General features: G+C 39.4%; 1 protein-coding gene across 1 annotated transcript in view; it reads left to right on the top strand.

Moving 5' to 3' along the window:
* PIP5K1B (phosphatidylinositol-4-phosphate 5-kinase type 1 beta) overlaps positions 1–15,549 on the top strand; it is a gene marked incomplete at both ends in the record, with an annotated part of 70,003 nt that extends 54,454 nt beyond the window's left edge. Inside the window, 3 exons of the mRNA XM_084278232.1 lie at positions 85–240; positions 1,211–1,355; positions 15,390–15,549. Of these exons, the coding sequence (XP_084134358.1) occupies positions 85–240; positions 1,211–1,355; positions 15,390–15,549 (461 nt within the window). The remainder of the gene's footprint in view (positions 1–84; positions 241–1,210; positions 1,356–15,389) is intronic.
* Positions 15,550–15,904: the final 355 nt, after the last annotated feature.

The raw sequence follows: 15,904 nt of genomic DNA, 5'->3' as shown, positions 1-15,904 counted from the left end.
TGGCTGGCTTTTCTATATGCTGCTAAAAATGCACAGGGTGAAAAGATGACATCATTCAACACCTATGTTCATTTGGTAATGCAGCCTTAAAGTCTTCACCTTCAAAGAAACGGTGCAATTCCATCACAGCCCTGAAGGCAGCGTCACAAGAAGTTGTGTGTGCAGTTAGTCAGGAGTGGAAGGATGAAAAGCATGGCATTCTTGCTGAAGGACAAAGCTATGCCAGCCTTGATGAAGAAGGTAATGTCTTTCAAAAGTTTTTAAAGGAATTTAAAATTAAGCTTTAGAAGCATTCTAACTAGAGAGCTTCCAACCTGGCTGTTGATTCACATCTTCAGTTAGGTAGTTCTTGTGGACTAGTCATGTTTGGCAGAATGGACGTTCAGGAGTCAAGAATCAAGAATCAAGATTAGAGTATTATGTTAATCTTTGGATTTCAGGGGATCCTAGAAATATTTATCCAGACCAGGTAGTGTCCTAAGGCCAGAGCCAGGGCTATTCTTGTCTCTGGCTTTTAAACAAACATGTCACATGGATTGCTTTGAAGCTTAGTTCATTATTCCTGGAGTCTCTTTGAAGGGACTCTTTTGAAGACTTTGCCCCTTTCAGAGCTTGTCTGCCAGGAGGCTGAAAAGAGAACCAGCCTCCTAATCCCATCTGGAGATTGGGTGCTGTTTGTACGAGACCCGTCCCAGAACATAGAAGAATTCATCGGATATTACCACTGTTTAATACTTGACCTTGGGGTTGCTCTCTGTACACTAATGAATGTGCTGTCCAGCAGCTGAAGTTCTCCCTATAGTACAAGAGTGCAGGTTACTAGAGGCAGTGGGCATAAACTCGAATATAGGAAGTTCCACCTAAACATGAGGAGGAACTTCTTTACTGTGAGGGTATTAGAGGGCTGGAGCAGGCTGCCCAAAGAGCTTGTGGAATTGCCTTTTCTGGAGACCCACCTGGATGCTGTCCTGTGCAACCTGCTGTGACAGGGGGGTGGTCTAGATGATCTCCAGAGATCCACTGCAGTCCTTGTCATTTTGTAAATCTCTGATTCTGTATGGGAACATAAATATTACAATCTCATTGATCCAAACATACTAAGAAGCTTGAAGAAGCTGTTGAGAGCACTGTGTGACTCCATACTCTTGCATAAAGACTTTTGGCTTTGACTTGAAACTGGATTTGTTAATGGTGTTCTTTGTGTGGGCAGCTCTAGGTTCACACCACAGACCGGATCTCGTGCCGAGCACTCCGTCTCTGAACGAAGCGGCTTCCTTGGCAACCACCATTTCTTCTTCTTCCCTGAATGTCAATGAGCATTATCAACGTGACCAACCCATGCTCTACGCCAGCAGGTAAAGGCCGTATGTGTGATAGGGAATATCCCACTGTTCTGCTCAAAGTCTGACAATGTGTGCAGTGGGAGGGGGACTCTGCAAAAGAAAAAAGCAGAGAGCATAAATGTCTCTGTAGCTTACTCTTGAACCTTTCTGGTGAAGGAAGGGTGGCTTAAGTCCACAGGGTTCTTTATGTATGTTATGATTGGAGCCACAAAATAGCGTAAACACAGCAAAAATGTTATACTATACTTTTAATTTTTGTCACGTTCCAAAACAAACTGGACATTAAAAACTTGCTTTGGGCGTAGTCTGTACCATCAACAAAACTACATTAAGATCAGAGTAGGAAATAGTTGTTGTAACTTGGCTGTAGGCTAACACAACTGTGGAAAACTGAGATGTGATAGGAGAAGAGATTTAGTTTTGCGTTGCTCTCTGTCCTGAATTTACAGTGCTGAATAGTCTACTGTTGAGTTATTTCAAAATGACCCTTTTCTGAGGTGAGTTGCTATAAAACTTGACCCATGGCTGTGATAACAGCCTGTCTAACCTAGGAAGGATAAAAACAGGAAAATCTCAACAAAGGTTGCGCAGATGGTTATCAGCCAGTTTTAATGTGTTTTGAGTTGTTTGAATGTACTTTATCTATGCCTGTCCAATACCATGCTTATGCCAGTAGGTCTTGTGCTGGGAGGTTATCTGTGAGGGTGCCTGCACACCTGAAGTGTGCTGTGTAGTCTTGTCTGCTTGCGGATCTCTTTATTGTGTGTCATGCTGCAGAACAGACATTTGTCTCTTTTTGTCAGGAATGTTATCCACAGTATCTTCATTTTATTTTTAATAATTTTGAATGCTAGACTATGCAGAGTCTATTTAAATTTGTTAAGCTTACTGATGTGCAAATATATAGTTCTTTACTTCAAAGTGCATGCTGTCCAAAAAGATCACATTATTTTGAAAGCAACCATAAGGCCTCCTATAACAACTGACCAACTGTGTTTTCCTAAGAAGTAAAACGATTTGCAGAGTCATGTGATCAAGGTGATATTTGCAGCTTCCATTTTCATTAAGTTGAAATAAAATTCACTGATGTGGCGTCTTCCATAGGTCTGACGTTTTGCTACAAAAATTTGAAATGAGGTAAGGTTTGCGGTGTAACAAAGATGAAATTTTAATTATGGAAGCATCTCAAACTTGTCCCAAAAATGCAGCTACACAAGCTTTTGGAAATAAAATTACTAGTGAATATGCAGTAGTAGAAATAGAGCTCCTTGAATTCAACTTCTGTAAGTCTTTTCCAGTTTGTGACAAAGTTAGCTGCAGAATTTAAATATTTCATGATCTTTTACCAAGTTTTAGTTGTGATAGGTATAAGGTAATAGAGTACTGGGGGCTTTTATTTGCTTTAAGCATCAAAGAAAACTGCAGAACTACTTTGTCTTAGCATCAGTCAGCAAAGGAGAACTGCAGTGTTGTCTAGGTAAAGAGTTAAGATTTACAGCTTTACTCTCCATAAATTAATTCTAGAGAAAAGCTATAAGTTCATGACACTATCCTGTAAAGATATTCTAAAAAAAATATGTCTTTTTAGCAGGTCTACGCTTTGGTCTATGTTTAGACTTGTTCACTCTCCATGTGTGCTTCAGCCAATGAAATAAGCTGAAATATAGTAGATGTTGTCAGTTATGTGATTACCCTGACCATCCTTATTGTAAAAAAAATCAGATTGGAACTTTAGCGTCTGCAGTCCAGGTTTGCACATCTTCAATCCATCCATACAACAGCACACACTCCCTAACACAGCAGACCTTGCACCAGCATTCGTGAATGTGTAGTTATCTGTGCCTTATGTCAAAAAACCCAAAAAAAGACCAAAAAGACAAAAAAATAAAAGACCTTGCCCAGTAGCCAAGAGAGCTGATGTGGGTCTGACCAACTAACAGACTTGGTCATCTGGATGTATTCTGGTGGCAATTTTTTGTCCTGACCACGTTCATGACACAATCTCAGTAAGCACAGTGCATGAAGATGAAGATTAGCTTACCTGTCGTAGCTAGTGGCTTTCTTTTAGGATTTCATAAAGTTGCTAAGCATGCTTAGTATTAAACTAATTTCCCCAAGGTGACTCTGGGAACTTGCAGTTTTGCACCTTTCTGCATCAGTGCAGGGGGAGGTCTTTCCTTCTTTGTAGCACTGAATAGTGTAGCTGGGTGAAGTTTTATTTATGCTTTTACAGTACATTGGAAGAACTTCGGTCCTACCATGAGAGAAGGTGAGAGGGAAATAAAAATACCAATGCCTTCGTGCTACAAAGATGCATTGAGCCATAGATATCTTAGACTTTTCCTGCTAGGTTTCCACTTTTGAGTGTTATGAAATGTTGTGATACAGTACTCATCACTTTCTCATTTGTTTCTGATAATCAGAAAGCTTGAAGCAGCCTTGGAAATAAAGCCTGAATTAATGATTTGCTTACAAATGTGAGCCTGCTTTCAGTCTTTAAATGTGTAATTGACTATGACATTCTGCTTCAAGTTATTTAATATAATTACAGTTTGGCATCTTCTTTGTTAGGCTTTTTCCTCCTCCTTCAAAGTGTCCTGGCACAAAGTAGAGAGTACATGAGTTTCCTTTTAACCAGTCAGAAATATCTGGTTTAGTGTAATAAAGGGAGATAATCCTGTGTTCATAGTAATAACACAGTATCTGTACAGCTCTCTGGCTCTTATTAATACTAATGAGCAGTATGTGCCCGTATCAGTGAGAAGACAGATGTCATTTGTCTCATTACAGAGAGAGCAGTAACATTTTTGGATACCTTTGAAGCATATGCCGTAATTTTAATTGTGGGTTTGGGGTTTTTTTTCAGAATTTATCTCTTTTTCTATCAACCAGGAATGCAATCATTCTCCAGGGAGAGGGAAATGGCATTTTATATAAGAAAGCTGCTCAGTACCATCACTCCTTGAGAGTGCTCAGCACTCGTGGTAGGAAGCAAAGAACTGCTGACAGTGTGGTTAAGAAGACAGAGATGACTTCCTGAGCCAGAACCAGTTCCTGAGGCTGTCTCGTGTGAGGAGGGTTTATGTAGACCTGGTTTAGTACAGATCAGAAACAGCATAACTAATTAGCAGATAACGCAGAGCTGCATTTAGGGACCTATGATTAAAACAAAGAAAGGAACTGAGTAGCAGTCATAAACGTACAGCTTACTAGGAGTGTTTTTTTCCAGACTGCTAGCTGATTATTTTTCCACCGTTATTCCTCAGTCCTTGAAGAGTTAGCGAAAACTTGGTGTTACCCAGGCTGTGTGAGGAGAAATGGTAAAAGTGGAGAATGAAGGATTAGTAAGGGGGAGGAAATGGCTGTGTTTTTCAGCACAAGGGGAACTTACACTTTCCTTTTTTAGATAAAAGGAAAAAATGGACAAACATGGCATCTTATTCAGCAAAGGCGGGCTTTCTTGTTTGTCAGAAGACAGCTGATTTCTATTGTATGAAGCTGTTTGCAGTTAAGTGGTTCTGTCACAAACAATGAGAAGTATTCATTAGGAAAAGTACAGAATTGGCAATTTATTGCCTCTCATTAAAATTTTCAGAGGTTTTTCCACTCCTCCTCAAGTAGGTTTATATTTGGTGCAGAGATATTTTAGTACCTAAAAGATCTGTTTTCTGCTAGAATTTATGTTCAAGTCCACAGAATTCTTTGAAAGGGTTTATTTGCTTTCTCTTAGAAAATTTAATACTTACTCTATCAAGGATTAATTTTATAGCAAGAGTTATTACAGATCCACCTCCCACCTCCCTCCTCCACCCCCCTGGTAAAGTTTTCCTAATAAGTACTGATGAATTAAATTAAAGGTGACAAATCTGAATGTACTGAACAGTATGACTGTTCTCTCAGTTGATGTTGCATATTCTACAGCAAAAAGCTGAAGGGGGGGTTAATGCCTTTACGGGTCCTTCTGGAAATGTTTTAAACAGGAGTTTCAAGACAGAAGTGAGTGTCTCATTCCAATGTGTCTTTCAAGAGGTCTCATGGCCTCTAGCCACAAACCCAGAAATTCCATGATGTATAAAGGGGTATTTGACTCTTTAGAGCAGTGCCAAGATACTGAGGACTGCTGAAGTCTTCTGATATACTCAAGCCTAGGAAAACAATCTATCCAAAATAAATTCCTGTTTCTCTTTTTGTATACTGTATCTCCTTTCTGCAAGTTGTGTGTGCAGTATGGACTTCTGTCTTTTATTTCCTCTTCCTTCTGCTTTTCTGTATGGTTTTCAGTTGTCTGCCTTACATTTATATTGCTGGGCTTTCATGCAGATGACTTGAAATTTTGGAAGGCTTTGAGGGGCTGTGTGCTTTTCATCTTTACGTAGTCAGAACTTCCTGAAGCATCCGAAATTTTAACTGAAGCATCCCGTGACTTTATATTCCTACCAGGCAACCTTTTCAAAGACAACATAGAAAAGTAAAATATTTTGGGATTTTTCAGTGGAAGAGATTTGTAGATACTCATTTTTCTGCTGTAAGGAGTGTTTAATCCGCACCTTTTACCAGTCTGGTTTTCTATGTAAACAAACCTCTGTGTGTTAAACTTAAATCTTCTGTCTGTACACTCACCACCCTTAGCTTCTGAAGCTTAGACAGATTTGTCTGAATCTGATTCAAAGTGGACCAAATTAACGCAAGCTTCATGAAAACAAGCAGCTAGGTGGAGAAGAGACTTGAATGCTGTAATGCTAGGAACAGACGCACTGAGGCACTGGGGAAATCCCCATGGGAAAGAAAGAACATTTGACTACGATTGAAGCAACATGTAATTGTGGCTTAAATAAAAACAAGGCTTCCTGGTTCTACTGTGATGGAATTACTTTGGTTCTTTTTTTTTTCTCCTTTTTTTTTTCTTTTTTAAATTAAGAACCAAGATAGAATAGGGTACTTTAGCATCTCCTACTACAACAACAGGAGGGCAGTAGCACAGTGGAGCACGTTAACTGTGGCTGATCATTACGGAATGGGAGAAAGTAACTGTAGAAAGGGTTTTGGTTTTGGTTTTTTTGCTTTGCTTTTCTTTTTCAATCTAAAGATGGGAACATGTTGCACTGTTGAAATTGCACAAGGCCTGTGTTCCACTGAAGTGTTCTTCCTGATACGCTGTGTATATAGGGATTCCTCTTGTTCTCTCCCGTGCCCTCCCCACTGCTGATTCACCTCTGCCTTGCCAGAAGTCTGTGGTAAAACTGGTGATGAACACAGCTGTGGTCATGCGGTCGCACAATTCTGAACTTGTAGTTACTGGCTGCTGACAGTATGTGTGTTGCTGTTCTGAGATAAGTTATGGATTTTCTTTAATTCTTATGGGGAAGTTCCACATACACGTCAGTTTCAACTCAGTTATTCAATCTGTAAATGTTATTGATGTGCTGGTAGAAGGTGTCTGCGCTGAAGAGCTTTGTGTGCTTTAATGTGTCCTGTCATTCTTTTTAGGTTTTTTCCTATTGCAGGATTCCATGTGTAGTAGCTACTGACATATCTAACTGCTCATGCATAATGCTGAAAGTCTTCAGGATACTTAATCAAAGAAACAGTTCATGTTTTTTCGCTTATCCATTATGCTCTGCAGGAGCAGTACTGTGGGCAAGGTTAACAGAGCAACAAACTTAGCAGAAAAGCAGATTGAAGAATACTTGTTTAACACTACTACCTGTGCTCCTGAAGAAGCACCAAAAAACCCCATTGTTAGGCCAAAGGGATAATAAGTATTTCATTTAGTCTTATATTTTGAAATTTTCTTAGTGACATAGGCTGGTATTGGAAGAAAACTATGCTACCCAAGTGAACAGAATTTGCCCCTCTCTGAAGGTGTCAGAAATTAGTAAGGGTGTATTTTAGTTGGTTTATGAAGTGGTTTTGGGAATAGAAGAATGTTTTTTGGTGTGTAAATGTTTGTCCTGGAAACATACCAATGTATAAAATTTCAGTCTCTTTCAACTGTGAAGTGGGAGGCAAATCTGGGTAGTGCACTAGTTCCATTAATTTACTGAGGCATTTCTAAATTTCAATCGTTTCAAGCCTCATATGTGTACTTGGTATGATGATTTTAATCTTGTGGAGTTCATAGTCGTAAATTGATTTAAAATTTGCTTTTCCTACTATCTTTTCTCTGAAGTCTAGCTTGTAATATGAATGACTTTCATAGCCAGAGGAATACCGAATCCTGAAATTCAGTGTAAATGGTTAAGGGTTATCAGACTGTAGTATCAAGTACCAAATGGTTATTATGAGTACCAAGGGATCAGTCAGGCATCTAGATTTCCTGGGGAGGTGGGGGGAGGGAAATAGTTCTTTCTCCATTTAAAGTTTTCTGAGTTATTTACCCATAATCCTTTAGTTATTGAGATATTAGAGAATGCTTAATAATGTATGAGGCTGGAGAAAAATAAAGTATCCATGTGGTTATAATGCTTCTCTACTGATGTATTATTTAGGTGTGCTCTTAATATATTCAGTATGTTCTTTGTGTAGGTATTTAGATTCAATATTAAATATGATACAGCAAGTAAGCGTTCAGAGCACACATTTAACTCCAGCAAAACAAGGAGAGCTGAGTGATTGTCAGATGTAAATTATTAGCTTGCCCACTGATATTGAGGCTTGTATATAAAATACAGGCTAGAAACTCTAAATGGAAGTTACTGGTAACTGTGGCAAAACTAGAGACTTCATATTTTGTCGTAGTATATTTGCCCTTATTACAAAATCAAAATAATTCTCCATAATTTAACTTTGAAGGGTGGCAAGAAAGCAATAACAAAGAGAATTTTTTTTAGAAGACCCAGTGGGAGTATTTCCTTAATGAAAGTTTCTGAGATAGGCAAATAGTTTGTAAAGCAGAGGCGCTGTCCCTGGAGGGGATTGGTGATCTCCAGAAAGGCAAAGGTCAGTGTCCCTGACAACGGAAGAAGGACCTAACAAAGACTGAAGGACTAGGCCTGTGCACACAAGGTCTTCAGTCTGCTTGGAGGAAGTGATCCAATGTGGTGATTTGTAATTAGTCTTGAATGACCTTTTAATTTCTTCTGGGTTTGTTCCAAGCCTATAGATTTATATTGATATATAAAAGGTACATAATTTATTCAGGAAAGTAGCCTGAGCAATTTCATAATGACTCTACTTGCTGTTACAAAAGTTCATCCTCTCAAAATGTCTTTAGAAAGAAGACACTACCACTGTGTAACTCAACAGGATATTAAGCAAACATAACAATAGAAGAGAGAGCGGTAAATAAATGTAGTACCCTGATTACATCATCCCTCTCTCTCTTTTTTTTCTCAAAGGTACTGTCTAGGAGTTTCTGATAAAAGTTACAGTGAATAACGAGAGCTATATCACCTGCTGCTGCTGAATCTTTTCTCAGTTCTAGTGCTGTATAGATAGCCAGCCTCAAGGCAGAATGGGAAGGCTCTGCTCCAGAGTTACTTAACTTTCATGACTCAGTGACCCTTCTTTTGGTAAAACTTTCACCTGGTGGCTCCACCCATTCAGAAAAATAAAAACCTCCTGAAACTCTTATGTTTTCAGCAGGCCAATGCAGATCTGAGGTTCTGCTGGCATTTGTCACGTTACATGACTTTACCAGCAAGTAACTGGGATTTGCAATTACTTGCAGAGCAGACATCAGTAGCCCTATGGAAGGAATATGAGCTCAAGAATGTCCCCTTCACCAGCAAATATATGTGCATGTTTAATGGATTTTTTAATATCACTGTTGGAAGTATAAAAACAGCACTGTGTATCTGAAAGCAGAGAGTCTGCTCATGATTTGCACCAAATCGCAGTATGATGCCATGCACAGTGTTGCTTCATGCTTTGGTTTTCTGTCCTATCTTCCACTGAGACATCCTACTACATCATAAACCAGTCTGTAGAATTGCCATCAATTTCACCAACACTGCTGTAAAGCCTTAACGTTTTCATGCCCACTGACCTGACAGGGTCCCTCGCTGCCTTATGCTTGATGAACAGTGACACAACTTGACATGGGTCTGAATAGTGTGTTGGGGTGGTTTGGTTTTTTTTTTCCTTCCTGGTACATTTTAAAAGCAGCTCCTTATGTTGCTGTGAGCCTTCTTGTGAGGATCTCTGTGGCTGTGCTGAAGTAGGAATGCCTCCATCTGTGCTTAGTAAATTAATTAGATCTAATCCCGTTCAGCTGTTGATGCCCTGTTTGTAGCACTTTTCATTATAATTTGTTGTAACAGAGCCCCGAGAAAATTGTGGTTTCTTCACAGAAGAAATAAGTTTTATAAATTATTTAGCCAATGTTTCTGGAAATGAGTTGCTTAGAAGTAGAAAGAGAGCCTATAGTGTTTTTTTTTTAACATCAAATTTAAAATTATTGTTCAGTTATCAGATGTGCACATGCATCTCCAGTGGTAATGGTCGTTATTTAGTACATGAGGAAACATTTCCTTTACTGAATTTGTCCCTCTGCATGCTGCTTTTCATATTCCATACTTGTTCTTGCAAGTCTAACTTTATTACATCAATTTTTTCAGAGCGGCTTCTTAAAATACACTTGAAGTGTAGATTGTTCCAAGGGCTGCTGCATGTCCATGTGTACCTCTTAGTGGATTTGGCTGTTACTATTCTGCATTTTTGTAATCTAGACTGAGTCCTTAACATCTGATTGCTTAGATTGTCTCTTTTCAACTACATAAGCATGTCAGGTGCAAAAATGTCAGGTCTGATGGTCTTAGTTGGCACCAGCAAAGGTGTACAGGTTTGTTGACCATTGTTAAACTGATGTGCTGACAGTGATTACTGATTCACATCATATCTTAGTGTGAAGGTAGTAGCACAGACTCACTGTCATTACTCCTGCACTTAAAACAGTGTTTAGAAGCTCAGTGGTACCTAGTTTTGATGTTTGTCAACAGTCATGGTGAAATATTACAAGAGTTTTATTATGTTTGAGCTACCTATTTTTTTTCCCCCCATAAAAAACGAAATGCAAAGCTGGATCTTAGAGGTGATAAATATCTACACTGTAAGTACTAGACTAATGTGGTTACTTAAACAGGTCCAAAAATACCTGTGGTCCCTGTTCACATTTAAACTTAGGCAGGATGGATTTCCTGAACCATTTGGCACTGAGTTTTACCTTAGAACAATAGTTTTATTGCTCATTTATCGTACGAGGTATTTTTCTGACTAACTTCTAACTCAGAGGTTTCTAGAGATCAAAACTCATGATGCAATGAGCTGATAATTTTTTGAAAAGCTTGTATAAGAGTTCTCACACTGGACATTGCAAATGTGCTGCTATTTAAGGGATAAGTATTGTGTGGGACATGTTACAGAAAAGCATATTTGACATCTAAAAATAGACATCAAAGCCTATTTTTGTTACAACTTTTCACAATGGGGGAGTCACAGTGGCCCATTCGAATTCATGGTGGCTGTATTTTGGCATTATTTGCCAGAAGCTGATAATTATATTCCTGCAAGAGCTGTTTTTCACACCGCAGGAGAAAAACCAACCAAACAGCTAAACCCAAAGTACAGCTCAAACTTCTGCTTAGTTGTTTTCTACCCAGTACCGTGTCTGCCATTCTTCAGAGGTTGTGCAATGACTGGGAAGGGAGACTGAAGAGTTCTGCCTGTCCCACAGGCTGCATTGCAAGCAGATGCGTTATAGCGAGAAATGTTTGTTCCAGGAAGCAAACAGAAGTCTTTTATCTCTACAATTGCCATTTAAGTTTAGTATAAGTAAAATATCAAGGACAGAAATAGTAATTAAGATTCAGGAGGGTTTGAAGGACACTAGTGGTTGTTGTTGTTATTATTTAATCACAATAACTTGTTATAATCCTGCCTGGTTATGCTGGTTCCATGACGAAGTGTAATTTTTTTGTCTTTATTCCTTAGAAACTGAATAGGATCTTACATATATTATCCGTAGATTAAACGGTGTAAAAGTTACGCTGCTTTACAAATCTGTAGAAAATCAGTCTAATTTTACTGTTCCTGCTGAAAATCTTGTGCCTAACATCACATTTTTCCTATTAGCAAGTTGCATTCCCTAATGATCTTTAACTTTTGAGCTGATTTTTGTAAGGATTTTTTTGCATGTCATGCCCAATAGAGCATTTTGGGAAATAAATAAAAATAAAATAGAACCTTTGGAAAATGAAGGTTTTATTTTATTTTCTACCCAAGAGGATGAGAAGCTGAGCCTTGCTTTTGATGAAATGTGTTGCTGTGTGCAGATTTAGAAGTTCAAAGCATGGCTTTTCTCCTCACTTCAGCATAAGGACAAAATATTAAGTGCTTCTTAAAACAGGATCCACATTAACACTAAGGATGAGATCTTAAAAAAAAATTAACAGCAGAAACTTCTGCTTTTCCCCCTTTTCATAAAAACCTGGGAATCTTGTTTTTACATGTATCTTCATATAGTTCAAAGTCCCTTTGCCAGCTGGGATATATGTTCTTCGTGCTGCAGTTGTAAGACAAGTACAACCAACAAAACAATTGTTATATTCTGCCAAGAAAACTATTTGTAACTAAGCAGCTGTAGCTCAGGAGGTGGTGTTATGTTACTATACCTAAGTCCTGTACTGCAGTTGCAGCTCAGTTTAGCTCCTGTCAGAAGTGGTTGCTTTTAGACTAACACCAGCATGGTCTCCAACATGGCAGTGACTTGAAATCTCCACTTTCTCATGGGAAATAGATGTTACAGACTTGCTCCCCAAAGTGGACAGTTCACGTTCTTTTAAACAGAGAAAAACACCCGGGTATTGAGTTTAAGGTGTATGAAAGAAACCTCTGCCTGGCAACAGTTTTCCTACACTTCTCCTTTTAACAAACTTGGCAAGTAAGGCTCATCTCTTGCATGGAGAATTGTTTATCTCTAATTATTCAGTGTGAAAGTCACAGCAGCACCAATTTCCATCTGCAAATAAGTTGTGGATCTTTGATTGTAAGAAGAAAGTGGACTGGCATCTATTGTTTCATTCTCTTTTTTCATGCTTGATTTTGTTCAAGGGACTTTCATTGCTTCGGATTTTCTGTATGTAAGACTACTGTATCTTTGTACTTCTGCCCCTCTTTCTCTATGTTGATATGTATGATTTATGCTACTAAATAACCAAATGTTGACATTTATAGGAGCTTTTCTTTGCTTCCTCTTAACATGGTGTTTTTGTTTTAACCCTGATTTGTCTACGTGACTGTAGAGTGTATTTTCTTAACAGGTGGGCAAAAAAGAAGGCACGCTCCAAAATTATGATGGCTTTGACTTTATTCTGTGTTACAGGGGAAACGAGAAGTTTAACAATCCCAAGACCAAGTGCTGAACTTGCATTACTGCTGTTTGCTATCTGCAGCAGGCTGTGAAGCAATGTAAATTATATTTAACAAACTAACACAAGTGCAGTACCTTCTAAAGGAAAAATACAGAAGGGAGGAGAGGAAGAAAAGTATTGTACTAAGACAGTGAATTACACTGAAATAATAGGTGGACATGGTCTTAGTCTTCTGATACCTGAAGGATATAAACTAAAAAAATAGTGGTGTGAATTGCAGAATCCTCACCTCAGCTTGAGTACAGGTTCCAGATGTTTTCTGGGAGTGAAAAAAGTTAAAAATAGCAGGGAAGGTGGCAGTGATGTGGCCTGATATGTATATGAAAGGAGTGACTATTTCAATATATTTTTTTCTTTTAAACCTAACCCAATTCAGGAATGAAAGCCTTGAACACAGAGCAGCCTGCCTGACTTGCTCTACATTTATTAACACAGTGTGATTTTTTCAGAAGGAAGGGCTGACCACTGTGTTTGCATGTTTTTGTAGCAGCGCTGGCTGCTCTCGCTGCGTACTCATCTTGTGTCACGGGCATTTCGTATGTGGCCCTTCATACACCTGAGAGGCCTGAGCCGTGCAATGGCAGCAAGCATAACTCAGCAACAAAAAGTGCCTATCTCCCCCTCCACTTTTGCCTGGTAGGGTATCTTTCATGCCAGAGCTTCTTTGGTGGGCAGAGATAAAATATGGTCTGGCCTCTGGCAACAGACCACTATTTCCTGTCCTGTCTGCCCACCCCCCTTCAGTAAAATGAAGCACTGGCAGAAAACTGAAATGTATTCTGTTGAGCAACAAGTAACGGGTGTGAGAAAAGTGCTGCTCAGTCAGTGGGAGCTGGGTCACCCTTGGGATAAAAAGAAAGGGTCTTGCTGTTGGAAAGGTGCCTGATACACTATAGGATAGAAAGAACACCGTAATGTGTCACACGTAATGCTGATGGGACGTGAGGGGTGACTGATGAAGGCGTATGCGAGCTTTGTGCTTCCTGAAATTATACTCCACCTGGAACATCTTCAAACTACCAAGAACTGCAAAGGGAGGGGGAAATCGGTCATTACAGGACTGGTGGCTGTAACCATATTTTCATACCCAGTTATAATGTGGAATTGTTTGCTTTTTATCTTGTGTGCAAATAGATCAGCACTTTTGAGTTGTATCTGAAAAACTGACAGTTAAATTTTCAAGGCAGCTTGGAGTCTTAGTTTCTGGCAGCTAGCAGGGACAAGTGATAATGGGCACCCAGCTCCACTAAAAGAACCTTTGAAAGTTTCAGCTTTGTGGTTCCAACTGTGTTTACAAAACAAGATTCCTGTGTGGGTACATTTGCAGTTTCACATTCTTTTTGGACAGCAGAGAACAAAGGTCCTGCACCTGTGTCAGGACAATCCCTGCTATCCATACGGGTTGGGAGATGATGTGCTTGAAAGCAGCCCTGAGGAAAAGGACTTGGGAGTACTTGTGGATCAGAAGCTGGACATGAGCCACCAATGTGCATCTGCAGCTCAGAAGGCAACTGCATCTTGGGCTGCATCAAGACGTGTGTCCAGCAGATCGAGAGGTGCCTCTGCCCCTCTACCCTGCTCTGGTGAGACCTCACCATGAGTACTGTGTTCAGCTTTGGAGCCCTCAGCACAGGAAGGACATGGGCCTGTTGGAGTGTGTCCAGAGGAGGGCCACAAAAATGAATGAAGGGCAGGAGGACCTCTCCTATGAAGACAGGCTGTGAGAGTTGGGCTTGTTCAGCTTGGAGAAGAGAAGGCTACAGGGGGGACCTTACAGTGGCCTTACAATACCTGAAAGGTGCCTGTAAGGAAGCTGGAGAAAAACTGTTCCTGAGGGCATGTAGCAGTAGGACAAGGGACAATGGTTTTAAACTCGAAAGGGGAGATTTAGGTTGGATATTAGGAAAAAGTTCTTCATATGAGGGTGGTGGATCACTGGAACAGGTTGCCCAGAGAGGTAGTGGAGGTCCCATCCTTGGAGATATTCAAGATCAGGTGTGATGGGGCTCTGAGCAACTTATCTAGTGAAGATGTCCCTGCACACTCACTGCAGGGGGGGGTTGGACCAGATGACCTCTAAAGGTCCCTTTCAACCTTACACATTCTATAATTCTATGAAAATATCATATCTTTGAATTAAATAATACAGTGAACTTGCTCTTGTAAATGCCACTTCCTTGCAGAGCTCTACCAACTCACTCTTGTTCTCCCACATCCCTTTCTGAACTGTTGGCTGCAAGTGATCCTTGTGTTTGCATAAGAAAGTCCAATGCTGCTGTGTACCTAATTACTGAATCTCTTTTTCATACTTTAAAATAAGAAAGGCTGACAAAATTTACACCATTTGTAATGTGGAAGCAACTTATTTTTAAATTAATTATCCCACATTTACTGTAATACAGTTTCATTTTTTAATTAGAGTTCAGGAACAGTATTGCTTCCTGATAAAATTTTGGTTAATGCAAAAACAAAACTGTGGCTTGTGTACATTAGTCAAATGTGAGCTGCCAACTATCTAGCCATTGTCAACACATCTGTATTTGTCCATTTACATTCTGTCTTTTCAAGTATTTGAAGCTTTAACATTTCAGATACAGCTCAAGATCTTCAAATATGTTTGACTGAGCTGTCTGTAACTTGTATATTTGGTTGACTGCAGTCTCCCTTCTCTTTGCAGTAAAGGGTTGCCTTCGAGTTCAACATTCACTTTAGAAGACAGTGCCATCTATTTAACATCAGAGCACAACATGCTGGAAACGGAAAATGACAATGCTTCAGTTTTGGATGTCTACTTAGTAAGTTGTCAAGCTGTTTCTGATGGGCTTTTTCCCCTGTAATTTGTCTCATGCTCAGTACGTGACTAAAACAGGTGCCTTAACTTCAGGATCCAGAGGTTCATTGAGGTGTTCCTCACATGAAACATATGCTTAAGTACCTTGCCAGACCAAATTCTTAAAGAATCTGTGTGCCTGTTGACTATTTTGTTAGTAATGAACTATGCCAAAATACCTTTCAGTTTTTTCTCTACTGGTAGGCTTTTTTGCGTATTACTTCTTTTCATAGGAGAAAATTATTTTTTAAAAAACCCAAAATCAAACCAGTTTCCTCTTCATGTTGAATATTACACAATGGAGAGATTTAATTTTCTCAGAGAGGATGTGTTTACATTAGTGATTTTGAGGCCAGTGAAGT

This window comes from Gallinula chloropus (genome assembly GCF_964237585.1).
Source record: "Gallinula chloropus genome assembly, chromosome: Z".
In the NCBI taxonomy this organism is placed as follows: domain Eukaryota; kingdom Metazoa; phylum Chordata; class Aves; order Gruiformes; family Rallidae; genus Gallinula; species Gallinula chloropus.
This window is presented reverse-complemented; position numbering and strand designations above follow the sequence as displayed.